We start from the raw sequence: 27,705 nt of genomic DNA, 5'->3' as shown, positions 1-27,705 counted from the left end.
GATATTCGTATCAATTAAACTAAAATGAGAATTGATTCTACAATAAAGCCTCTCATTCCTTGCGACTCTGCTATATTTTTTTTCAATGATCCAACAATGTTATTTTTTTGTTTGTTACATGATTATTTAGCTCAAAACCTACCCATACGTTGAAGGAAATAAGCCATTGGAGCGGGTATAATATAACCCTTAAAACTCTTAACCCTATATCAGCTTGTGAGTCCTCTCCTTAATATGACGTAGTGTTCGGTGCCTCTTGATTTACTCGGGGTCGTTTCCGACTGAGATCACTTTACAACTGTTATGTCGACTTTGATCCTTGATTAGTAAGACCATAATTAATTGTTTTATAAAGATGAAGTAATAATGACATCAGTGTAGTTTTCTTTAAATATGTCACAAAAATAGAACTGACTGAAGATTCGCAATAAATTAGGAACTGGAGAACTCTAGTTATTATACCTCTTTTATTTAGTAACTCAAAAGACATTTTCTATTTATACAAGTACTTACCGCATTTTCCAATTCACTAATAGGCATTCAGCAGTTTGATTAAAAAAAACATGTTACTATTTGCATAATCAATGCATAGTTTGGTGTCTGGCTGTAAATATAACTATAAAGCTGCATAAAATTAGGCTAAAATTAATTCATGTTGTGATTTTTCGTAAAGCACGGAGTTTTGTGCAATCCTCGCTAGATGGCACCACTTTTCTTCGACATTTTGAATCAATAAGTTGACCTTGAAATAAGTAAAGTTTGATGGCTTGTTATTGGCTAAATAAAAAATGTGTGTATAAAAGGAAATTAAAACCAGAACCAGTTTATCCTAAATTAATTTGAGTGCATTTATTCTTGTAATATTCGTTTATAGCATAGGAACACGGTTTATATCTATAGGCTGTACATTATGAGTAAAGTTGTATAAATTATTGTATTACTACTGTAGTATTTACAATATTACAATGTAATTATGAACACTGAATGTAGGGATAAAGTAGACCGAAGGTAAAGAGATGAACATGCTTTCTTTATTATGGACATGAATGACTTAACAACAACACGTCTTTTATAGACGTCTTTTGTCATGTCATATTTCTTATAATTTTATATATTCTGATTTACTGAAACAGTATCTTTTATTTTAATAATTATAATAGCTATATTTAAACCAGCAACAATTAATAAATGAATGGGTATGTTTAAAACATTTTCAGAATAAATTATTCAATATATTTTATATGGAACGGTCATCCAAAAACACATTTTTTATTTGATTAAATCAGTTGGAGTACAATCTTAATTTTCGTTTACGATGATGATCATGACGAAATATTTTATTTACGAGGTCAAAGCATTTTACATTATTGTACTGATTAAACTTAACATTACTTATTTCTATTCACAATAAAAAAATATCCACAAGCTTAAAACGCTTGTTGAGGTTAGCTTACTCTAAAATGCAGAGGATTTTGTACCAAAACACAGAGAATTTTCGGCTGCTTGCATTTCGTATGTAGGAGATTTTTAATATTAATATACTGGGTTCATCAATTCATTTCCACATAAGCATGAAAAAAGTATAGACTAAGAGAGTAATATGATTCGAATGGGCCTTTTCGGTACGTAACATTTATAGAACATTTCTCTGCAAAGCGAAATCCAGTCTTAACTAAGTTAATAATTATGAGAGACTTTATATTATGAGTATCATTATTAATTAGGGACGTAACTGATACATACATTCCCTATCGAATTGCACAAACAGTTGTTTTAGTCTCTTTCGTTAATTTAAACATAAATTATATTTTCCAAATAAGCTCCGAACCAGGTTTAACATAATAAGGCACCTAATCTAATGAGAAACTTGTGATTTATCCGTTTCTGGCACCATAGAATTGCTGGAATTTCTGAATTACTCTCAGAACTGAGTTAGAATCACAAGGGTTTCCAAAAGATGTGAAACTTGGACATCCTTGTATCGCGAAACAATCGTATACCACTTGAGGCCGATGGCAGCATGTTAGGATGGCACCATCGCAAGGAGTTGGTGGTCCATTAGGAGGGGGTGGAGGGGGGGCTCGGCTTGGCGGTGGAGGTCTAGCAAAGCCTCCTTGTGACGAAGAACTAGGAGGTGGTGGTCCAGCATTTTGAGACGGAGGTCGTGGTTCATTGTTTCCTTGTTGTGGGTTCCTGCTACCAGATGCGTCATCCTGAACTGTTCCATGCTCCACGGGCGGCGGCGGTCTGGCATTTGGCCGATCTAGTTTGATAGGATCGAATGAAATTGGTCTGCTGTAATCTTCTTCATCGTCGTCTTCATTATTATTATTATTCCCATTGTTATTATTAACAACGAAACCCCAGTTTTGTCTCTCATCTTCCATATCAGGGAAGCGGCTTGTTACATTCGGGCTTCCTGGGGTTGTTTCTGATGGCTGAGCATTTGTTGGGTTACAGCGACAATCAAATTGAGGTATGAACAACACTGGGTAGAATATAGGAACGTGGGGTATCTGAGGTGGTGGTGGTTGTCTGACTATGTCTGCTATCTCTTGTACCCTTCTGTGTATCTGGATAAGCGGATCTTCATATCCGAAGTTACCTGGATTAGTAAATTCGTCCCTTCTATTATAATTTGGGTATATTACTGGATTTATTGGAGGGAAACCATATCCGTAAGGGTTGTAATATCTCTTCTGCCGAGGTGAGTCAGTAGAATTACTGTCATCCTCTGATACTGTAACTTCGGTCGCTTCAGCATCGGGTTTGCTGTCAGCTTCTGCTACTTTGGCTATATCTTCGAGCTTGCTTACGTCACTGGGCGCAGCGTGAACGTAAATTTGCAAGATGAGAATGCCCAGAAACATGTGATTTAAAAACGCCATCTGAAAAAGAGGAAACAAAATATTAATATAGAGTCACAAATTATTTCATAGTTCTTTCGAATTATGAAGTGCAATCTTCGCTAGAAAAGTTGCACTAGTGAGAAATAGATGACCTGAGATAACTTTTTATTACACTGATTGTTTGCTACATAGTTTAATCGTGGAAATAATTCACATAATTAGCGCATATTGCATCCGTGTAATATATTGCTCCGGTGTCTACGCAATTAATTTTATGTTGCATTTTATTTCGTAATTTTTGGCTGCTAAGCAAACCCCCGTTTATTAATGAAACCTCAAGAAACTCGTTTACAACACACAATTTCTCATAACATTTAATATTATATAGTAAAACAAAAGCAATTCAAAAGCCACTAAACTATTAAGATACTGAAATAGAAGCGTGAACTAAAAAGGGCCAACATTCACCCTGTTCCCTACAAAAGATTGACTCACATCTAGTAAAAGCTGTCGCGGGCGGCGCGTTCCGTCGCACGTAAAGTTTTTTCAGTTCATTCTCAGACGCGCTCATTGTCTGCCTCACAATCACACTGTCCTTATTCCCATTACTAAGGCTTACTCTATTGGAATGAGCTCGAACATTTACAATGTCTAATAAGCCAGTACTTTTGTACCCCTTTCTTAATAACCGACTGTTCCGTTAGAAAGCTTTGACGGCTAATGGGGACGTTTCTAGCGTTTGAAAAGGTAATTGTGGCGTATGACTATGTTCATTGCTTCCTTTCAAAAGGCTAATAGTTGTCACCGTATACTTTGCTAATAGGTAATTTGCGTGATTATTTCCAGACTAGAAATGTTCAAATCGCATGTATAAGCTACAAGGTATAATGCCTATCTGAATAAGAATAGGCACAGTTATCTCCGCTCCATAGTCTCTTTAGCTCTAACCTCGTAACCAATTGAATAGACTGAAGATAATAAACCTCAAAATACGCAAAGAAAGATTTCATTGTTGTCATTCGAATTGCGGACATTATTTCCAATTATCTCTTTAGACAATGTGGTATTAGTCTGCCTGTATACGACTTTGTAGCATGTACAATATGGGGGGTATTGCTTAACATCATTAACGTTATTGTAATATCCACGACCATTTCTTTTGACTAATTAAATTCAACGATTTCAAATAACATTTAGCGAACAATGAAGCAACGTATCGTTTACCGTAAAAATTACATTTGACAATAGAAAGAAAAAAGCAGAACGTTAATCTACTTCGTACACACGTTTCATATTCAGGTCATAAAAAGTCGAGATTACGTTTGCAACAATCCGACTCCTTTTACATTTTTAATGATAAAACTCGTATTTACTCATGAATTTTGACCTATACAATAACAAGGGTCCAACACGTATAAGAATAACGGCGTGGGAGCCGTTAAATTTCACTGGGTTGCCGTATTTGTACCCGTTTTACACATAACAAGAAACTTAAAGCGAATTTTCATGTTCGAGGCGAGGCGGGCTGACATAGCCTATTTCTATAGTAACTGTTTAGCGATTCGAAACAAACTGAAAGCAGATTTCATTAAAAGTTTAACACGTTGCATAATTTTGTGTCGGTTGTACGTGCGATTATTTCATGATGTTTACAGGTTTCGTTGTCGGTCACGATTTATGAGGCGTTATGTGTCGTCAGATCGTTAGTGAGATGTGCTAATATGTGTGGCTTGGTAACCATCTTTGAGGCTTAGCAGTTGTAAACAGTATTAATTATTGAGTCAGTTTTCATATTTTATTTACATAAAATAATAATAGTAATGCCTAAGTTTACCCATAAAAAATTGTACAAGCTTGTTCAAAAAACGATCTTCCTATTTATAAGTTATTGAAAAGTATTTTTCATATGTCGTTTGGGAAGAGTTTAAGTTGAAATGAATTTTTAATAAATTAGAACGATGTATTTTGTCGTAACGTATTTTGCAAGGTACCTCCTCGTGGTATATTCAATAATAAACAAATGACGAAGCTAACTCGCACGTCACAATAATTTCTAATTACAATACGATATAAATTATAAAATTAAGTGTGTAGTAAATATACAAAGTTAATTTCTTGGTATAAAAACAACCCACGCGTCATTTAATATTCCGGTCAAAAGATATGCATTATTGTTTCTTGCTACCGTTTGGTGTGCATCTCAAATAGCTATAAATTGTTTAAGAATTTATACACTAAGGCCCATTATATTTCATTATTTGTAGGAGTTAAAATAGTACACAGAGCTATTTAACCAGTCGTATTCTGAACCAGTACGTTGCTATATTATTTGGTGCTTTACATTACTTGTTTTTTATCTCGTTTGATGTAATAAGTGAATCTAAGCTATTATGCCTATTACCGTAAAAAGTTAACTGCAAGAAATAAAATAACACTATTAACTCGGTTATTCTCAACATACAGTCATCTGTCCTCCATTATCATATCTATACAAATCTCAAATAGGAATAATCGTATCATTCCAAAACAATACGCATAACAATGAAGTCTTACCCAAAAATATGGTATCATTGAATTACATTAGCGTATTAATTGTTCCTTATAAGGTTCAACAAAAACTGTTCGATTTGAATAAAGTAGAAACAATTTGCGTACGCACGATTAACACAGTCGTGAGTCACTTTGAATGTTTAATATGTACTTGTGAAGTAAAATCCATGTTTAAGCAACATCTTGATATGTAAATAAGTGATTTTCTGAAGCTACGTGTCTATTCAAGGAATTGTGAATGGTATGAATTTACGAGTAACCTTCGGAGTTTGTTTGTAACTTGCGGTATTTTTGGCTGTACATTTTGGACTATTTGTGAGAGGAAAATGTTTCAAGAAATTGAAAAGAAAACGCATCTTCCACATTCTACGCCTTAGTAGTCTATATGAACTTAAATATCAGTTTCGAAAAATGAAAGGACTTGAAAAGATATTAAAAAAGATTGGGTAATGGTGTCAAGTAGCAGGTATTTTTGGCATCATATTTTAGGCTGTCTTTAAAAAGGAAATTAGGTATAAAGCTTTGGTAACCAGTATTTTATAAACTAATCATAATAATTACTATATCTTAAACTTGATTATGAGTAGAAGTTAGGCAGTCTCTTACATACTTTGAAGATAAGAAAAATCAAAAATGTTGTGTGAAGAATGTTATACAAATACTAGTCATGTGAAGATACGGCGGAAAGAAATATCCGGCAACTTTCTTGTAGGTTACCTGCTTGCTGCTTCATTTCCTTATAAAATGTGTATTGGTTTTTAAATCTAGGAAAATAGAGTTCATAGTGTTTATTGACATCTTATTACTACCTACTGAATTATATTTAAGTTGTGTTTGATCATCCGGGCGCATCACCGCAAATTTGATTACAAGTCGATGTAGTCAATACTGCCGGAATCAGTAGAGTCAAACATCATGATAAATACATTTTAAAACTTTAAGCCCGTAATATATTTGAATGAATTTTGCCCACATTTAGCTCACGGATAGTTTACAGCCCGGATTAAACTATTGAATAAGGTACCTGGGTCAAATATGCCAGCCGAAAAATATGGCCACATACCATTATTCCAAACCTCAAGCATGTTTCACTTTAACCGACACTAGGTAATTAGCAGGGCGCTGGTACGGTTATCAGCTACGCCGTTCGGATACATACGACACTAGTCACCATAAATTATTTATGGTCGCATCACAATATTTCGTGTTCGAAATTGCTATGTGGCCATAGTTTTCGGTTTTCCATATTTGCCATACTTTAACCCCAAGTAATATTTCCACGTGGACGAAGTTGCATGCAGAAGCTTTGAAATGAAGTCATCAAAAAATAACTTATTCTGCAAGTATAACTTGACCCACTAAATATAAAATATTGGTTGCATACAAATCGATGACAATGCAAAACTGCAGTGAATGTGTGCTAATATTGCAATAAATGATTTGCACCTTTCAAAACTCATCAATTTTGCTTATATTATTGAGTACGTTCTTGTAAAAATACTTCTTATAATTTTTGGAGTTGGTATTGCACTTACATTAAGCCACAAACTAAAGTTTAAATTAATATCTATAAGTTCAAAAAATAATTAGCTTATTTTTTCTTAATTTTATATTTGATTGCTACAACAATGCATGTTTACAATCCTTTAACCAACATTTTGCATTTCCAAACTTGACTTGAGTTCTACGAGTTTTGTTCAAGGTTTTAAAGAAATCACATTAGGTCCTAATATTGTTTATAACCATAACTTAACCATAACAATCCCGCATTAAATAAAGTGGAAAGATAAAACAACTGCTGAACATTGAATCAATTACACGATCACAGCATACAATCTCTGTTCATATTTGCATTATTTATGCGGTAGGTGTCCAATTAATTCAGTTAATCACCAGTTACAAAATAAAATTACAAAGGTAAACAGTTTTAAATAAACAATGTATCTGCTGTTAGCTATATGGTATACTTGTTCAATTAAAAAGTGTTGGTTTTTCCAATAACGTATTTTGTTATAAAACAGAATGATTCAGAAACACAATTCTCTACCACTATCGACTACCAACAACTGACTACGTGTGAAAAATGTTTGTTTCGACGTGAAATCAACGCCCCTAGCGGATGCAAAAGGAACTATTATTTAAGTAGGCACGTATTAAATGTCAAACTCTCGATACTTGATAGTACCGACTGTGGAAAATCGCGCTTCCATAAAACTTTTCGAGCAATGAGAATTATAATGGTTTAGTCCTAACCTTGGAACACAGTGTTAACTTAATATTGCTACCTATTAAATCTAAGCACCTAGTCTGAATTCACACATGAAGCAAATGGATAAATGTGTGTTTATTGTAAAGAAGATTGTACAACGAATGACCCAATGGCCGAAACCTTGACATGTTGTTAAAGGTTACAACTTGAACCGTTACACTATTGTGATGAGCACAACTTCTAATTCAATGATTGTATTTATCTTTAATTTCAATAAAAATAATATTATTTTTAAGAGTTTGTTCAATTAATTTTGTGATCGTTTGTTTGCAGCATCACATTTTTTTACCTCATCACTCTCCTGCTGTGCAAGTGTCACCTCCCCAACGAGGGAGGGGTTAGGCTTAGAGTCAAGTGCGGGTTAGGAATTTTAGGTGTCCTTAAAAAATGTGAGATGAGGTGTACAAGTGATTGAAATATGAGTACACGATATCAATTCAAAGACGATCAGATAGAATAAAGTTTCTCAAGTTTCTCAGTTGTTTTTAGCAAATAATCCAGCTATGCTACTCAATTTTATACGAAACCAACACCTCCAGTCTAATAGCTACAGCTTTACTTTCAAAGACTTCCCAGCTTTAGCACTGATTTAAAATTCAAGACGTTCTTATAATATCTATCTTTGCAAAGTCGAACAGGAATAATTAAGTTTTTTATGTCTGTTTCAGCAAAAACTAACGCTATGCAAGTAGAGTCGTATATCGGCTAGGAGGACATTATAGCGTTAGTTTGATACGAAGCCAATACCTCCAGTCTCATGGTTACAGCTTTTCTTTCAAAAACTATACTTTCCAGCTTTAGCATTGATTTAAAATTCAAGACGTTCTTATAATATCTATCTTTACAAGTCGCCTTGAAACTGCATAGTCTAGCATCGATCGGAAATGCAGACGGAGCCATATGCACTAGTCTCGGAACAAATGTTATTACATCTCTCTGTTCCGGTATTGAACTGGCAAGTGGTGTAAGGGATTCCTTCATATTTTTATCACACTTGTGAACATGTCTATAAATGCATAGCAGCTGACGCTCTGTGAGTACCTTACTCACTTACTTATACGTTTTACCAGATGTAAAATCACACCTATTATACCGAAAGGAGTAAGAAGAGGTGTAGTGAAATACGTAATTGATAATTCCATGTAGCGCGATTTTCTGCATTCGAACCGAGTATCGCGAGTTAGACATTTAAAATGTACTGCAAGAATAATTTCTAAGATAGCGGTGCTGATCAGGTTTTCATAAATGTTTTTTCGACAGCCAGGCGGTTGTCGATACCAGTAGAGCATCGGGTTGCCGATTGCCAAACTCCAGGTTAATATTGAAAATACGCTAATGTAAATAAGAAAAGCCCAACAGCACTTCAATGGTATCTTATTTGCTTCAAATAAGTGATGAACCCCTACACTACTCCCACAATGTGTATTCTATTAGCATAGTTTGGTAATGAACATTAATACTGACCAAAAAAGACGATCGGTAAGATAAGGCCGTCCTTTTGTTAATGTAAAGTTGATCGTCTCTATTCTATTGAGGTAAGAAACTACATACTTATATCCAAACATAAAATCACGCCTTTCTTCCTATTAGGGTAGTCAGGTGCGAAAAGACTCAACTTTCTTTTTCGGACTTATTGTATTTCATTAATATTTGTTTATTTGCAAATACATTGTGAACATATTCTTCTGATGAAAAGGTTTAAAGCTGATTATAGTGAAGCCTTGAAATTGCTTTTTAATTAAATAACTTTATGGATAGGGAAGAGATAACTCTAAGAATATTTATGGTCATCCGGAAATTTTAGCATCGCAACTAATTAAAATTTATAATTGTAATTACATCCTTAGTGCTAAACTTTACTTGTATCACGATATATTGTGAAACCATTGCAAATATTAGTACCTATATAAAAAAATATTTATTAGTAATTAAGACTCAACGAACGATTCGTCTCGCTAAGTTCTGCACGTTTACCTTCACCTGCAAGTCGAGATAGGCAAAGATTTATGCCTAAAACACGTTTTATAACATCATAAAATTATTTCTGTGGTTTGAAAACTAGGTATTTGTTATTGTCAGAAAAATATTTAAAAATAGTTGGGTTTAATTGTACGGTTTGTGATAAACGCTTATTATATTCGTGTCTTCGTAAAAACGGGCTTGATGAATGGTTTTCGATGATAATTACAACTCTGTACAGTTTAGAATAAACATCTTCTCTGTAGCATTGCATTTACGAGTATGTTCGTGATCATCAAAATAGTATTGATTCATCACCCTTTATCGTAAAAGATTTACGCGATCACAATATTCGCGTAATCGCGTTATTGCGTAAGAAGTACCCAAATATGTGTAACAAGTCTGTACTGTATTTCAAACTGAGATTTAAGCACATATTTAACAATAACATTTATGCCGAATCGCGGTTTTGCATTAGCAAAATTCGCTATACCTTGCAAAAAACGCGTAACCGCGTTCTATCAATACAACGTTTTATAAACCTATGACATCATAAGTACATGCTTTCAAATCATAGGACGAACATTCCATGACTAATAGTGATTTGACGTCAAATAACACCTACGTCAAGTTACTTATGGTACTTCTAATTGTTTTAAACCAAAACAATGTGATTGATCTAATGTCTCGATCGAATATCTCTATAAAAAACATACGAATTATTTTTGAGACGATCTACAAAATATTTCTGCACAGTATACACAGATATGAGACTACTAAAGTCGAACAAAAACGTAATACTGAATGATTCAAATGTCTGGATGTCCGAATTTGGGTTTACAACAAAACAACTTACAGTTATGGAATGTGATAGTCTTTGTGTGGTTAATGTCTACCGTAGGTTAATGACCTTAGCTAAAAGACATAAAAATGAAAAAAATATATTTCTATATCATGTGGCGTAGTCAGTCTGACTGCTGATCCTGAGGTCTTGGTTTCGATTCCTAAATAGATACTATTGATCTTTTTTAAGTTATATCAAAATATTTCTCAATAATAGCTCGGTGTTTGGTAACGTGCCCGGTATATGGCAACAGACTTGCCCCCTTTTACATGGGACTAAGATGGTAACATGCGGGAGTATGTCATGCACCCCCGTGTAAACATTTGGGTAAGTTCCTTAGTCGCCCACGAGAGATTCTGGTCTGATTTTTGTACAAAATGGTTATCAGTAGTCAATATTCTTGTAAAGTTTTTAAAGCTACTAAATGCATACTACACTTTTATTACTACACTAGCTGACCCGCGCAACTTCGCTTGCGTCACATAAGAGAGAATGGGTTAATATTTTCCCCGTTTTTGTAACATTTTTTGCTGCTACTCTGCTCCTATTAGTCGTAGCGTGATGATATATAGCCTATAGCCTTCCTCAATAAATGGGCTATCTAACACTGAAAGAATTTTCAAATCGGACCAGTAGTTCTTGAGATTAGCGCGTTCAAACAAACAAACAAACAAACTCTTCAGCTTTATAATATTAGTATAGATATTTGAATTTTCTGTTATACAAAGCCACGGGCTAAGGCTTCCTAATACACTGTAGCGAACTTTAAACCCAATTTGTTTTGCTGTCTGTAACACGGAGAGAGGCTCTATACCTTCGGGATTTAGTTTCGGATACTGCCAGTCACTCAACGCTTTCTCAAACTATGTTCGTAAAGAAACTCTTTGAAACTTAAGGATTATGTTCCTTTGGGAGATTAAGAATCGATTCAGAATGTATATGTTTTAGATTGTTTTTGTTTTAGTTCTATTGTATAAAATACTGAGTTTTCTATAGACAAATAATTTTATTCCATGAATAATTTAGATGTTTCGACAATCTCTCAAAACCAAGTTTTTTTCTTCGCCTGCTTGAGTGTCCCACTGCGTCTCTCCCTTACCTTCCAAATCCCCCTATCGCATATCGATGGCAAGATCTGACTAGTCCTTAAATTAAACTTAAAAGGAAATAAGACAAAAATAATGCTATTTAAGTCGGGTTCACTACTTTTAAATATCTATAAGATAGTTATCATATGGAATTTTGGAAGCTGTTTCCATACATCTGCTGCCACTTTATTTAGCAGATAAGTTATCTGGCAACTGTGAAACTGGCTCTAAATGTTGCACTTTAGCATTAACGTATTATGTTTGTAATTAAATAGTAGGTATGTCTTGAAGTCTTGATCCACTTTGTTCTTAATATTTTGAACCCGATCGACATTCAAATGTAGATTAAGGAAGGACATAACATATTATAGTCTTAAATTGCAAAATAAGGTCGTATATTTAAGTATACATTTTAATACGACCGGTACCATAGCTTTAGCTTATGAGCTAAATAAATTCAAAGTCACCCCGATGACTTTAAATGATTATGTTTTTCGATTTTTATTTTTGAATTCTAGAAAAACTTCTAGAAAATCTTTGCGAAATCATAATAATTGAAACATTTATAGGCATACCGATATACAGTACGTTTGAAACGTTGAATTGAGAACGAATTAAGAAGCGGTTATTACCGTTGACAATGTTTAACGCGTTTAATCATTTCGTTTTATTGGCAAAAATAGCGACCGCTAGAGGCGCTGATCAGACTTTTATACAAAATTTATCGATAGCTAGCCGGTAGTCGATAATCGATACTGGTAGAGAATCGCGCTAGGAACGAAGTAAAATTTTTAAGTCCTTCTCAGCAGTATTTAATAAAATTTCTACGTAAACAGTCTCTGTTTTTGAACGATATGTTTAAGCGACATCAATATGCCAATCAACTAAAGATATCAATCACTACGTAAGCCAGCAAACGTCTTGTTTTGATGTCTAACCACATACACACGATTGATATATGTCATTTACGTTTGCCAATTAAACTCTGGGAAAATCCATCAGTTATAAACGTACCGTTAAACACAAGGCATGTCCCACAGAGCGATACAATGAACAATTAGGACATTGTCAGCACGGATATATTACAAAGGGTTTCCAGTAACATAACTATGTAGGTACATGTATTAGAAAGTACATGAGCCGTGCAATACCTGGTAAAGGCTTTGTGGATACTGTAATTGGTGTTATATGTTTTTGGTGACTATTCATTGAATGATTATACAATAAAGCACTGTGATTTCGATATTAAAGAAAAACAGAAAACATGTTTGCAAACTCTAGCTGTTTTTAACTTTACGGTATTAAGTCATAGCAGCATATCACTGATAGTGCGGTCCTAAAACTGGCAGAAAAATAACCCTTTTCCTGTTAGTAGATTAATTATTTTTGTTCTAGTTTACTCTCAATACCATTTTTGTCACGTAATTTGTAATTAATTTGCATTGTACGTAAACAAGGTGATTACTATTAAGTTGGAGAAGGGTCGTTCTCGGTTAAAATCTTAATCATAAAATATAATTTATATTATTTGGTGATATAGAAGGCACATGATGTTAATGTATATTTTTAGAATTGCAAATGCATAAAGGAAATCCTTATTCTAAAATGTTATCTGACATCACTACACTTTGAAAGTAAAATCGTGAGAATATCATACATTTTAAAAGGACAATTCAATTTGATACAACATTCGTGTTGATATTTAACTGTATATGTGCATTCCAACAAATAATCACAGTGTTTCAACTGATAAGTATTGTTTAAAATAATGTGCCAAGTTCAATGCTCGGTACATGACGTGGTATGGTAATTGAAGTGACGTGATCGCTACAAACAGTTTGTCTGTTGTTCTAAGGCACAAATTATGTTAGTAATTGTTTCTAAACTGGTAGATTTTCCGATTGTTACATTTTTTGTTAGTTACGTCATCCTGATTTGTTCTTTTCCTAACCTTTGTTTTTAGAAACGAGTATTTCCGAAATTTTAACGTATTGATATTGACATTTTTAAAACTGGTCGTCTAATGACGTCTTATACGGATTTCGTTTAGCCAAAATCATAAAATATCATATTTAAAAATCGAGTTTGAAATAAGTTAATAAAGTTGTGCATTTTATGACGCTGAAACTGGTTCATTGATCGAAAAGTAAAATATTAATTGCCAATTTAGAGAAAACATTTATTGGTGAATACGATTTTAGATTTGATAACATGCAAAATGCATATGTTGTGGACGCGCCACCTCAACAATGTAAAGTATATTTTTAAACAAATCACTGGTATAACATATTTGTAAAAGAAGAATCAAGTATCTACTTCTTACGATTAATACATTCTCTACGTCAAAAGGATAAATAAATACAAGTAAATATATGTATGTGCATACACGTTATATGGGTTTATAATTCCAAACACCTATGGACGTATTTCCCCAAGTGTTTTATGTTTTAAGTCGTTGAATAATTACAATACCTAACTGAGTACTCCTCAAACACACTAACGTTGATCGAGCAGACAATCAGTAAGATGGAAAACTTTCCTTGAATTTTAAAAATAAAGCAGTGGTGTAAGTTTGTTAACCTTTTTTAATTTTATGTAACGATTCAGCTTTATGATGATAACAGGTTTTATGACGTTAAGTGCCCCCTAAATCATATAGATAATTATCTAAAATGATCTCTTCGTAAGGCATCGTAAGCATTTTTGTGTAGACGGTTGAATATGGCTAACAGAAAAATTACAGACGAATTGAATACTCCTCCTTTATTTTGAAGTTGGTTCGGGATATAATATTTGTTGTTTATCTAAACTTCCAACTAACTTTAATTTAAAATTTACTAAGAAGTAATTTTAATAAATCACTTTAAATTTAAGTTTATTAAATGACAAAAAAGTATTTGTGCACTTTTGTCGTTAGTGTCCTAAAAGAGACCACGTTAAACGACAATTTTTTTATTTTAAATTTTGGTTCCTAGACTAGGTATTGAAATTATTTACAAAAAGAGAAAATGGTTTTATCGATAGCGCCGACTATCAAGCTTACGTATAAAGTTTTTGTATTATTTACATCACAGTTTAGTGTCGTGTGTATATTTCATCAAATCGGTAACGATCGAAATAAATCCGGTTTTGAAAAAACTTGTTCTTTGACGATAATACGCAAGATTGTAGGCACAGAGATATTCGTTTTTTTATGGTTTTGAAACAATATTGTTTCAAGGACATTTTTGTCGTAAATTTTGCACGCGATGTAAAATAAAATATAGGCAATTTGTGTCACATTTGATTGATACACTTGATTCTCTTATAATATTTGACTATTTAAATAACAATTTGGAAACTTCCTGTACTTCTATGCTTCATTCGATATGAACTGCAGGTGTTTCAATTAGTAAACAATAACACGGATATCGTATGAGGATGCTAATGGTTCTAATAAGTAGCCATTTGTTACCATTTATAATACATCCTCTGACGCACAAGTTCAAGTTTAAGCTCTAACTGTAGTAGATTTCATCCAGTGTCAAGTTTATTTCGCAGTATATTTATAGTAGTGTGCATGACAACATAGACTTGTCCAGTAATGCATACTGGTATACACTCAAATTAACGATTACCAGAGGGGTATTTCCTGCCACCATCTACTATCGAGGAGCTGAAGAGGAATGTTTTAAGAAAAATACATCAGCCTCTAGCGGAGTCCAAAGAAAAAAATATTTTTAGATAAATTTTAATTGTCAAACTGTTGATAAGAAAGCAATACGATAGCAATGAAAATTAAGAAATCACGGTGCCGTATGAATGTTAATTCCTATTATATGTTGTAGGCAATTTTATCGTGTATATAGACACAAGGAATCCATAATTATTCTTAGATAACTAAATGGTACTCAATTTCTCACGATTGCTACATCCTTATTCTACATCTTAAATTTAAAAAAAATGCAGCTTATATTTTAAATTGATGACTCTATCATAGCGATTGCATCGTGATTTTGTTCTCACAAATTAATTCAGGTACTCATTAATTCTTCTCCTCTTGACCCGAACGTACTTGACCATCAATCACGGTCTACGTGAACTTATATCACGATATGATCTTTAAAACAAGCACTTAGTTAGCTTCATTATAGTGGCGTAGCGTACATTGGCGGGGCCCCGTATAAAAAATTGTTTGGGGGCCCTTATATTGTTTGAGGGCCCTTATATTGTTTGGGGGCCCTTATATTGTTTGGGGGCCCTTATATTGTTTGGGGGTAAAGATTTTTCTCAAAAGAAAATTATATTAAATAATAATAAATAATATAATAATTATTATTATTTCTTTTTCCTTACATACTTTTGGGGGCCCCCGTGGCCCCGGGGCCCCGTATAATTGATACGGCATTTACGGCGGTAGCTACGCCCCTGCTTCATTAGATACCTACTATAGTCCGACAAATTAGTAGAGACCCTTGGCATGCATTTGATTTATCTAGATTATGATACGTAACTATTCTGCGCTTCCAAAATGAAGTTGCTGTATTGAATAGGCTACCGTCAGCAGCACAAACACTGCTGATATTCTAAAGTCCCCATTCTGTATTCTTCTACAAGCTCCAAACCTTGCATACTACACCCTACTATGTTGTAAGAAGTACTATAGGTACTTGCCTGCAAATCTGTGGTCTATAGTTGTATAGCTTTTTATTTATAGTTCCCGTGGGATTCGAGACATTAACTATCCTATGAACTTTCTCGTTTCTCAAAGTATCAAAATTTTATCTAAATCGGTTTAATGGTTTAGGAATGAAAAAGAGACAGACAGTCACATTGAGACAGAATTACTTTCGCATTCATATATTAAGTGCAAATTTATTGATAAAAACTCATTAGATAAATTAGCCGTCTCACATCTCAATAATGAACTGATCCGATCTAAGATTTTGACATTTCAATTGATAAATGTGCACTTTTGTATAAAGTTTTTTGAAGTAGATTTTTATAATGTATGCCAATTGCTTTTTGTAGTGTTTTTTGTTCTCAACCTTCAGAACTCTTTTGAGGGTCATCTAATTGTTTTGGTAGATTGCCTAGACATCATTTTTTATAGCCTACGATGTGTGAGAAGTAGTTTATATGGCAGTGCAACATACTATTATGCTGTATGGTTTCTATTATGTATTCTTGTACTATGAATAGAATTAATTGTGACAGACGTGTTTCAATACGTGCTAATACAATAAGATTGCAAAAATACATAACTCTGTCTGACACTTTCGACCATATGCCACTTGCGACATTGCCTTTATTAGGTAAAATTTGAAGGAGCAAAAGATTCTTACTTGAGGAAACATATTAAATCCTCACTTCGAATGTGGTCAGTAAAGATTTTTGTAATAACATACAGTACAATGTAAAGCCTTGAAATAATTCCTACTTCTAACATCCTTAGGACATGTGAAGGTAATGACATTTGAAATAAATATTATGTACTAATAAAAATAACAGGCTCATAAAATTATATGGATACGTTATTTGTTTTGCAAAAAACGGTGTTGTATTTCATTCGTATGACCTATTTAAATGTACGTATATAAACAAAACATATTCAGGATGAAATTAAATTCAGAATTCTGTTTTTATTTTACTTTTTATTTCATATAATATAATATAATAATTTAACCCATTACTGTCCCACTGCTGGGCAAGGGTCTCCTCCCGTAATGAGGGAGGGTTTAGGCCTTGAGTCCACCACGCTGGCCAAGTGCGGGTTGGGGACTTTGCATGCCCTCAATAAATGTATTAAACAAATTTTAGGCATGCAAGGTTTCCTCACGATGTTTTCCTTCACCGTTGGAGCATGTGATAATTATTTCTAATACACACATAACTTCGAAAAGTCATTGGTGTGTTGCCTCGGGTTCGAACCTGCGACCACTTGCGTGGGAGGTGTCAACTTATACCACTCGGCTATCACTGCTCCTTTTATTTCATAACGAGTTGAATATTATACGTTAGAGAGCTTTACCAGATTTATATTATTAGGAACATACTTTGTTTGAGTGAATTACGAAAGGGCATTCATTATCTTCTTTATAAAGCAGAAATAGATGAATCCACTTCATCTTCTGCATCAATTATAGCCTTACCACTTTTCACTGATGTGATGATCATCATTGATCACACTGATTTATCAATATACTTAACAAACTTAGACAAACTAAAGAGTGGCTGCTACTTTAACTATAACACATCACTAAAATATAGAGGCTAAAGCATTATAACTACAGCAATTACAACCTAAGAATCCAGACAAATTGGTTTCTAGACCTTCGCACGACAGATTAGAAGCTCGTTAACATTTATGACAAATACAATCATGTTTGACACATAGCGGATAAGTAAATCTTCAATTTGTACTTGGTAATTAACGTTAGTTTAAACGGAACACGTTTTGTTTAAAAATGTATGTTTTACTTTACAGTTATGAAGAAAGATAACCCGTTACTTCAATAAGTTCAAGACAAACTTACCTAAAATGTCACCTAAAATACTACACGTCTTAAAAACCGTTTGTGTCACTTACCGGTGGAGAATTCTTTCCTGTGATACTAATTGGTTGGTAAACGGACACTGGTGTTAGTTACTATTGATCTTTAGAAGACGGTATGGCCACCGTTTTGTGATCGGTTTCTTTCTTTGTACTTCAAATAGCACTTAGAAATATCGGTAGTTGTTCAAGATATACTAGTAAGTCGCTGGGCCATGTCGAATGATCTTAAACAACTTTGACACTACTGAGACGACATTACAAATTCAGATAGCAGAATTATGTATTTGTACGAACTGTTGTCACTCGAATAACATACTAACAAAGGTACTAAATAACGTAGTAATTTATGCAATGACCGGCTTTTTATTTGTTTTCAAGTAGCTAACCAGTGAAGGGCTTCATTTGTACTAGATTATTCTAGGGTTTCCCAACCACACAAGTTCAATGTTGAGGTTTTAACAAAATAAATCTTGGAAATTTTGTTACAGTTATTTTTTTAGTAGCTTTGAGTCATTGTACGACTACTCGCGAAATAATATTTAAGTAGTTCTTTAACCTAGTCGTGATAATGAGAATGCTAAAAATATGTGCACAATTTTAGTCCCACCACACTTTGACGGTCATCAGCGATTAGCCAATTTGTGGTTAGTGGTGTACAGTTTCGATTAAAAAGCTATACAATGAAATTGCAATTTAAATACTGTTTTAAATATTATTCATAATTAGAATCGTTTGAACATTATTTGGTATATCGAATAATTATTTTTCGTAACTGCAAAACCTTGAATGATCGTCTATTGTGTTCAACACAATCACTTTTGATTAGCCATTAAGTATTTAAATATTCAGCATTTCTTAATCAAAGAACATTATGGCGACAGTTGCCTTCGAATGAATTGGATTAAAAGGTTTTTATGTATAATTCTATCTCATTAACCATACTTTATTAGGGTCACTAAAAGTGGTTTGAAAAGGCCTTTTTATTACATTATAACAGTATTTAAAACAGTTGTATTTCGCATTCTAAAATGGAGTATGTATGTTGAAATGTGTTCATTATACTTTTATACAAATTAGATGCAATTTATAGCCTCTTTGTTCATTGTTAGATTTGTATCGCTTTGACCTGTTACTACTGAAGAAACTGCCTAAATGACCCTGGACTATGTATATATACCTCGAAAACAGCGTAGTTAAAAAAAACGTTTTATGAGGCTTTGTTAGAAATAAAAGTTCGGTTTGTTTTATTCAATAATTTGTTTCATATTATTTTCGAATATTGAACTAAACTACAACTAACAATATTTAAATAAAGAAAACAAGAAAAGAATTCAAAAAATCTACAGGGGGGCTATCACGTATCTCAGTTGACAGCCATTTGAAAGCCACTATTCTGTCCATTGATTTCTCCCTTAGATTATAGTGATTAATACGTTACGTCAAAGCAGCAATGTACTGAATAGTGACCATAGATTTGACGTATACTAGCTGTCAACTGAGATACGTGATAAGCCCGGCTGGACGTCGTAACATTAACAAAGAATTGTAAGAATCACTTACTTAAAGGACATGGTGAAAGAACAATCATCGTCATCATCTGGCAATGATTATTAGTTTCGACCATCTGAACACATATTGTGTGCTATTATCACTGTCTTTGTTATTATTTGCCTACAACACAACACTGTTAGTAATTTATCTTTAGTCTAGACCGATATCTATTGGTAACGGCATGTTACTAATAGCTAATAAATAAATAACATTGTCCTGGAGGCCTTTGACTCTTCTATACATAAACGTCCATGAATAACCGTTATGTAGTAATATCAATTATTTTACATAATTATCACAACAGTGGAATCACAACTTATGAATTTCTCCATATACCATGATAAGGTACCACGTAATACTTTTAGTCGTATATTACAATTTATTTTAAGCTTTTATAGTCAAAACCTGTACGTTTAATTTTGCAATGTCTGTATGTTGTATATTTCATACTAGCTGACTCGTGCAACTTCGCTTGCGATACATGTTTTACTGGTACTCAGCTCCTATTGGTCGTAGCGTGGTGATATATAACCTATAGCCTATATCTAACACTAAAATATTTTTTCGAATCGGACCAGTAGTTCCTGAGATTAGCGCGTTCAAACAAACTAACAAACTCTTCAGCTTTATAATATTAGTATAGATTGCATTGGTCTGATTGATAAGGAATCTGTAAAACCCTTAAGTTCTTTCTTTGTCGTCCGCTTCGTTCATACATTTATGACCAAAGCGTCAAGTGCTTTGGTCTTGGTTGTTCTTTCAAAATCGATTACTCATTTTAAGTCTCCTCCAGCCTCAAGTCCGCCTCGGATAACATCTTATAAAGGCTTAAGCATACGAATGGTTTTAAACAGCAGAAAACAATTTGGTGACGGACATTTAGTAAATGCTGTACAAAACTTCATAATACGACAAGCCCTAAGATCGCAAGCTAAGACAATCGGAATTCCTGCCGGAACATTAACTTCGCGATTTATGAAGACGACATGCATTTCCAATTGACTCAGCCCTTTGTTTATCTATCAGTATATCCAATACTATCTTATACTTGCACCAGTAAACTTTTAATATAAAAATTACTTTGCAAAATTGGCCAAATGTGAATACTGGCCATTTGATGTATTTGTTTGTATAATATTCAAAATATGCCGAAATAATTTATTATTATGGATTTTTTTTTTATGACAAAAGCATTTTTCAAGCGTTATTCAAAATACGAACTGCGCTCAACCAGTTAAGTGTAAAATAAAAAACAAAAATGCCAGTTCGTTAACCTTTACTTATACATTACATTCAAAGAACGAACTTATATTTATATCTGACAAAAAAAAGTTTCCTCGATGTTAAAATAGAAAAAGGTTGTCCTTCATGATTTATTGGTTTTCAAGTCTTATAATTACGTAAATATTTCAAGTATAAAGAGTATGTATTTACTTAGGGCCAAATGTCAATTAAATACCTCTAGATAGTATTTTTTAAACACAGCCTTTCTGCTTAAGGGAACCTAGAAAATTAGAATAATACTTGTTCATTTCTGCTAGCTAGCTTTTCTAAAATTTTAGGAACAAGATACAGATCTTAATAATAAAGAAAATTGAGTTTATTTTTTTGAAACTTTACGTACATATTCCGACCTAACCAGAATTTAAAAATCTCGTTTTGTTTTTATTTGCACAAGCAAATGTTTTTTACGTAACAATGCTAGGTTAATTTGAGACAATAGGAGTTTCTTCCTTTTGTTCAAACTTAACCCTTGAATACGGAAGTATTATTTTACATGGAAAGTGTAATTATAAACAGTCATTGTTATTTTATTTGCTAAATTATGTAACCGTTGTTCGTATACTTTGTTATTTTTAAATATGGCCATTGGCTGTATGCACTTGCAGTTACACTTTTTTAGGAGTATTTTAATAGTTTGCGAGAATTATGTGTGAAATACTGACCTCAAATGAATAGATAAAACGTCACTAATTAAATAGGTTTAAGATGTGCTAAAAGGAGAGTAGTTCTTTACAATATTTTTAAAAATGTATTCGGATGTTTAATTTTAAGTAGCTTGGTTATAAGTTATTTATTCGCCTTCTGACATTTACAAACTTGCTGAATTAGAGACATTAATCTACGCTTCAATTATTATAAATAATAAAATATACAGTAACGAGTATACTGGTTTCATACTAACAATACATCGTAACTTTTGATATTTATTGCAAATAATACCAAAATAATGAGATTCAAAGCAAAAATGTCAGCGCAAATGCATAGGTGACCTAACTCAAGTACTGATGCTAGAGACACTAATATAACCTTGATATGAATTGAGGAAATGACACTTGCAAGATCAAGTTTTTTGTGAAACATAAAGAACTTTTATTTATATAAATATATTATTCATGTCCATTTGAGAAGGACTGGTCGGCTTGTACCGATGATAGAGAGATTTGGAAGGATAGGGCAGAGGCCTTTGCCCAGCTGTGAAACACTCAACCAGACTAAAAAAAATGTGTCTTTAAACACATTTTATTCCTTAGCCTGGTTAGAATATAAAAAAATATTTAAGTTTTCCTTCTTGTTTGTTTATATATTCTATACATTTTAAGGACAGAAAGATATAACAATTTAATATGTTAATATAATGTAGGAATGTGAATGACCGATATTATTATGCGCACGAGTTGCACAGTTCATCTTTTGTTGTATTTATTATTGAATCATTTGATATCAGAGCCGAGTACTAATTGATGTTTAATACTGGTTAGTTTTGTATGTACGCTACGACAATCAACAATATTTACATGTATTTACTAACTTTTCAACCTTAAATTCATTTTCTGTGGATAATCTAATGACTATTCCTGAAACGAAAATTATACGTTAGTTAACTTGGCGAGAATTTTTCTTTTGATCATGAAAATATGTAAACGATTACTGTATATTTTTATATTACGTAAAAACGAAACTATTACCGTATAGTACACAATATAATAAAAAGTTTAATGCAAAAAAAATAACTTAAAAAAATCCTCACCTTAATCACAAAAAAAATATCAAAAAAATATAACACGTAAACACTTTCACAATTTAAACAAAACTTCGTTATGTCATATTCACGTATTGACCGGTATTGATCACTTTTTGGTAGAATCGTTATAATGTAGCGTCGCGGCCACAGCGTTGTCTGCGACTGGCAGCAGAGTAACTCTGTGGTGGTTTATACGAATGTGCGAGGTGTCCATCACGATGCCTCCTCCACTTATTTCTAACACCGTTACACACATTCGTGGGAGATTATTGTGTATTGTATTTGCAGTTTCTTGTTACTCTAACTGTTAACTTATTGGATATATTGGCGCGGGAAGCAATTTCTTTTTGTCGTGTGATTTATTTATTGGTTACTTTTTTTGTATCTCGTAAGGAAGGTTAATTTTCTCGGATGTCCTTGTACCTAATTAGATTCTTCTTTGTGTATCTTTTTTTCATTTGAAGTAATACTATTTTAGCATATAAAGTTAGATATTAAAAGTGGTTTTATGGTTTTTATGTAACAAATCCATATTGTTTGAGAACACTCGTGCCCAGCAGTTATGGGGCGGTTATGGGTTAAATTCGAATAAAAAATCGGTTTAACATAAAAATATATTTTGATCAATTTGCGAGATAGAACACGATTAGGAAGGTCCGTTTCAGAATCAATAAATTAAATTGTACGTTTGTTCATTGCACGGTCACGATTTTCCTCTTAGTAAATGATATAATGCTATATTAGTTACAATTAAGAAACCCTTTAGATTTTGAAAAACCTACTAAAATAATATCCTGTAATAATATTCTTGAAAAAAATTTTTTTTGAGACGTTCTCCTCAGCAAAAAAGCAAGCAGATAGAAAATGCAGTAAAACTTAAAGTGGGTTGTTTTGTATAATAAAAAGATGTAAAAATCGCGACTAAATAATATGGGTTTTTTAAATCACCAAACACTTAACAATAATATTAAGTTGGGGCCCGCTAAAATTTGGAAACGGTGAGTCACCAATTCCAAAATTTTGATGAGCTAAAAAAACGTCATCTACCTTAACCAGTGTGGGCTTAATGTGAATCCTTTCGCGAATTTTCTTGCTGCCTGTACCTTTTATATTTTTCCGATTGATGTCATTTTGACTTTCCTTGTACAGTTGATAAAACATTTACCAAAAAGTATTTTATTTATTTGTCTTATAAGCCGAAGATTTGAATGTTATTTTCTCCAAATCAATTTTTTTATAATTTACCCTTATTTTTTATTCCACTTAAAATTCATAAAAGTGACAAATTAATGAGAACTCATAGTTTTCATTCCAGATTTTCCTTTGATTTAATTTTATCTTGTGGTTATCATATTTGTGTTGCGGTTTCAGAAGTAAGTATGTAAGTACTATGTTGTCCCATTTTATGCTTTCACCAGACATAAGCAGACGACATACTTTCTTTAAGAATGACTCACATGAGCGTCATAAAAATGAATAAAGTCGTTTTGGAAAATTTGGCAGGCTTGTGACGAGTTTGGTATACCTACAACAATGTTTATTGTAAACGGACTATGTCGTACTTTGATCTCGGCAGTAGATAAGGACTTTGTACTAAATTATACTAATTTATCGTTGTATTTAATATTTTAATACAACTGTATGTATATGTACTTAGCTCGCACTTGGTTAGCGTGGTGGACTCAAGGCGTAAACCTGTTGGGGTATACGCCTTGAGTCCATTCTTGCCCAGCAGCGGGACATTAATAGGTTAAATTTATTTTATTTATTTATGTATGTATAATAATTTGAATGCAAATATGTATGATGATAAGATTTTCCGGTAAAACCTAAGATTTTCCGGTAAAACCTAAGATTTACCAACTCTCAATGGTAAAAGTCCGAACAATTCTTTTATTTCGAACTTTTACCACTATTAATTTGATAGATCTTCGGACGAAATAATCACACGGTAAAAGTTGATAAAGTCATATCATAACGTGTTATAAAGAATAAATTTTGGGCAAACCGACATGGGTAGGTTAGGTTAGAAGCCTTCGTGGTTATTTTTATTTAAACGACCGCTGGGCTCCGGCGACATCTCGAAAAGAAAAAAAAGAAGAAGAAAGGAAAGAGGAAAAGAGGTAAAAGCTCGAAATAAAAGTATTGTTCGGACTTTTACCATTTAGAGTTGGTAAATCTTAGGTTATTCCAGAAAATCTTAGGATATACCACAGTTCGGGCTTTTACAGTAACAAAACCCTGTGCAATAATGCCAAAACTTACATCTTTTTAAAATAAGCTCTAATGCGCATCGAAATGTAAAGCGACTTAAGTGACGCCTGACAAAATAATGTCAGCAACATTATTCAGTGATGTGTAACACGCATCAATGTCATACAAGTAACGAAATAAATAGGAGCTTTAAAGTATTTCTTCCTCAGTAAATAGTAAGTGAGATTCCATCGAGAAAGAAGCATTTAAGAAAGACATTGTACATTCTTTAATTCTTAACCTTGAACTTTATTTATTTAACCTGTTTCTTTGAGAAAGGAACATCCGAGTCTAAAAGTTTACAGTAATTTGCTGTCTGTCTGTCTGCTATAGCCTGTAATCAATAACAACCAGTTGAATGTGCAATGTATGATTGTATTGTTTTATAACAAAGGTTTTATGATTCGAGATGCGGTATTTTGTATTTGTCTGTCCATTAGCTTGAACAAAAACATTATGGAGGCATAATAATACTAAGATTATTGAACTGTATTGATTTGGATGCTAAAAGCTAAGTACTTATTTTTTCGATTTTTATTAAATGCCACTCATTCAGCATCAGCTATTCTCTTAAATTACGGTAAGTAACTAAATTGTCTTTGAAGCATTCAGGATAAAAATTAACAAGAACGCATTAGATAAAACTTTTGAAGAAAAAAAACTATATTTTATAATAATTAGGCCGAACAAAAGTATTAAGAAGTTTATTTTATTATCCCGCAGTATCGAACCAACATTTATTTTATTTTTTTTTTTTTCTTAAAAAAGACAACTCCCGCACTAAGAATTGCTCTTGTGTCGCGGGGACTTTTACAAACATACAAACAACGGACACAAAGCACAACCAGACCCGAAACAATTATTTGTGGATCGCACAAATAATTGCTCCGTGTGGGAATCGAACCCACGACCTCCCGTTGCAGTGGTATCGGCGTGGCGACCTAAACCACTGCGCCACGGAGGAGCAGCATTTTTTAAATGTGGCGTAAAGAAATGCATCAAAGTTTGGTCTCTCTATATAAAAGTTTCATTATAAAAATATCAGCTGCATGAATGAACATTGACCTCACGATTGAAGACTGTTTCCCATCACACTGTAGAATATTGTAGATAATAAGGCTCAATGTCACGAAAGTTCAACAACCAAATGTCAGGTGATATGTCAAGTATCGGAACTTATGAAACTTGCGGTTAGAGAAGGTTGGGTTGCTTTGAAAAGATCTTTGTTTTGATATTTGACGATATCTGTGACGTGTATATGCACATTTGCACGGTGATTAAGGTGGTCGTAATCTGACCTGTTACTAGTGCGCAGACGGTAGCGGGTTACATACGAAGCAAAAATTTGGGTGATCAACAAAATTACACGAGAAATATTGGGTATAGTTATAATGTCAGATAATTGTGCATTATTTATGCTAGCTTTATGCTAAACCATTAATTCATGCCTACTTTGTATTTGTAATTAAATATTTTCTTCTTTTATTTCAGGTAAGTACTGAACAATTATGCAAAATCGTGTACCTGATGAATCAGTAGACTGGAGTTTGTAAGTACTTTAATTAAACGAGTATTCGTACTTAACTTTAGTGATAATGAATATCTTCCATCTAATAATATCTTACGTTTTTATACGAAACGACGTGTAGCGGTGTTTTGTCATCTGTCGGCCAGATTTAAAACTGAAACTGAAATGTGAAGCGTAACCTTCAGCTCTGACATACAATCAGCGAACTTACGTCATTCATTTATTAATTATTATGTACTATTTTTTTTTGTTTTACCAACTGTCATTATTGTCTCAACACAGTAGCTTACGAATTGGTAAACGGTTCTGTATTGACTCATTCAATTATTTCAAATTAAACTGTAACCAGAAAGAAATTTTGAAGTTGGATACATGTCCTTAGGTTCTATTAAATAGATCGTTTAGATATACGCTTTTTGGATAATTGAGGGGTTAATGAGCTGTTGTGCCAAAAATTGGGCACTGAATAGTATTTAAACTGGGTATTTCTGTGGGTTAGTCATTTAGACCCACGCTTTTATTAAAATCCTGCATCATTGTTCTAACGACAATGTGTGTTCATATGTTGCAATGTTTTTCTGTGTACGTCCTACGACCTCTATGGTTAAGTTTTTGTGGTTATGTAGCCTATTGTATAACAGATCAGTATCTGAATGGTGAATAATCGGGTTTCAATATAAGTATTGGACGCACGGACATTGGGTGTTAAATCAATGAGTTTTCAAGGAGATGTATTGCATTTCAAGAAGATGAATCATTTAACATATCAACGAAGAAAATATCTTATCTGAATGATCATATGTTCATCTATAAGTACATGTTAATCCATGGAAAATCAATGCTTAGCTTTGATGAATAGACAATTTAAATTTTCCTTTAAAGCATAAAATATGTTAAAAGGAGCAGAATTCAGTCGAGGACACTAACAAAATCATTAAATGTTAATCTATGTTACTTATTTCTTCACTACTGGTGAACTTATAGCATCGAGATTTTGAGTTTCTTTTCCGTCTTTATAAACAAAACCGCAGACCGTAACGGACTCTTTTTGAGGATTCACCAATAATTAAGCGGCTCAGCTATGATACCAATCAGGCATACGCAGCAGTGGCGAAGGATCCATACAACTCGATTCCTACCGGCTTCCCTTTCTGGACAGACTTAATATTAGTGTTAAATTAATTGTTTACTTTTGCCTAATAATACACAATTAATTAATAATCAACAATATTTAAAGCGAAATCTTTAACTAGA

The 27,705-nt window shown here is 33.1% G+C and overlaps 2 protein-coding genes across 2 annotated transcripts in view; one reads left to right on the top strand and one right to left on the bottom strand.

Annotated features, from left to right (window-relative positions):
- LOC142973718 (uncharacterized) overlaps nt 1-27,705 on the top strand; it is a 189,896-nt gene that overhangs the window by 47,158 nt on the left and 115,033 nt on the right. The window lies entirely within an intron of this gene.
- Nucleotides 818-22,875, bottom strand: LOC142973716 (uncharacterized). Its single transcript, XM_076115688.1, has 2 exons — nt 22,677-22,875; nt 818-2,888 (listed from the first exon to the last, which is right to left on the bottom strand). The coding sequence occupies exon 2, from the start codon at nt 2,886-2,888 to the stop codon at nt 1,875-1,877; it is 1,014 nt and encodes a 337-aa protein (XP_075971803.1). The 5' UTR covers nt 22,677-22,875; the 3' UTR covers nt 818-1,874.

Source organism: Anticarsia gemmatalis, chromosome 6, assembly GCF_050436995.1.
Source record: "Anticarsia gemmatalis isolate Benzon Research Colony breed Stoneville strain chromosome 6, ilAntGemm2 primary, whole genome shotgun sequence".
Taxonomy (NCBI): Eukaryota; Metazoa; Arthropoda; class Insecta; order Lepidoptera; family Erebidae; genus Anticarsia; species Anticarsia gemmatalis.
This window is presented reverse-complemented; position numbering and strand designations above follow the sequence as displayed.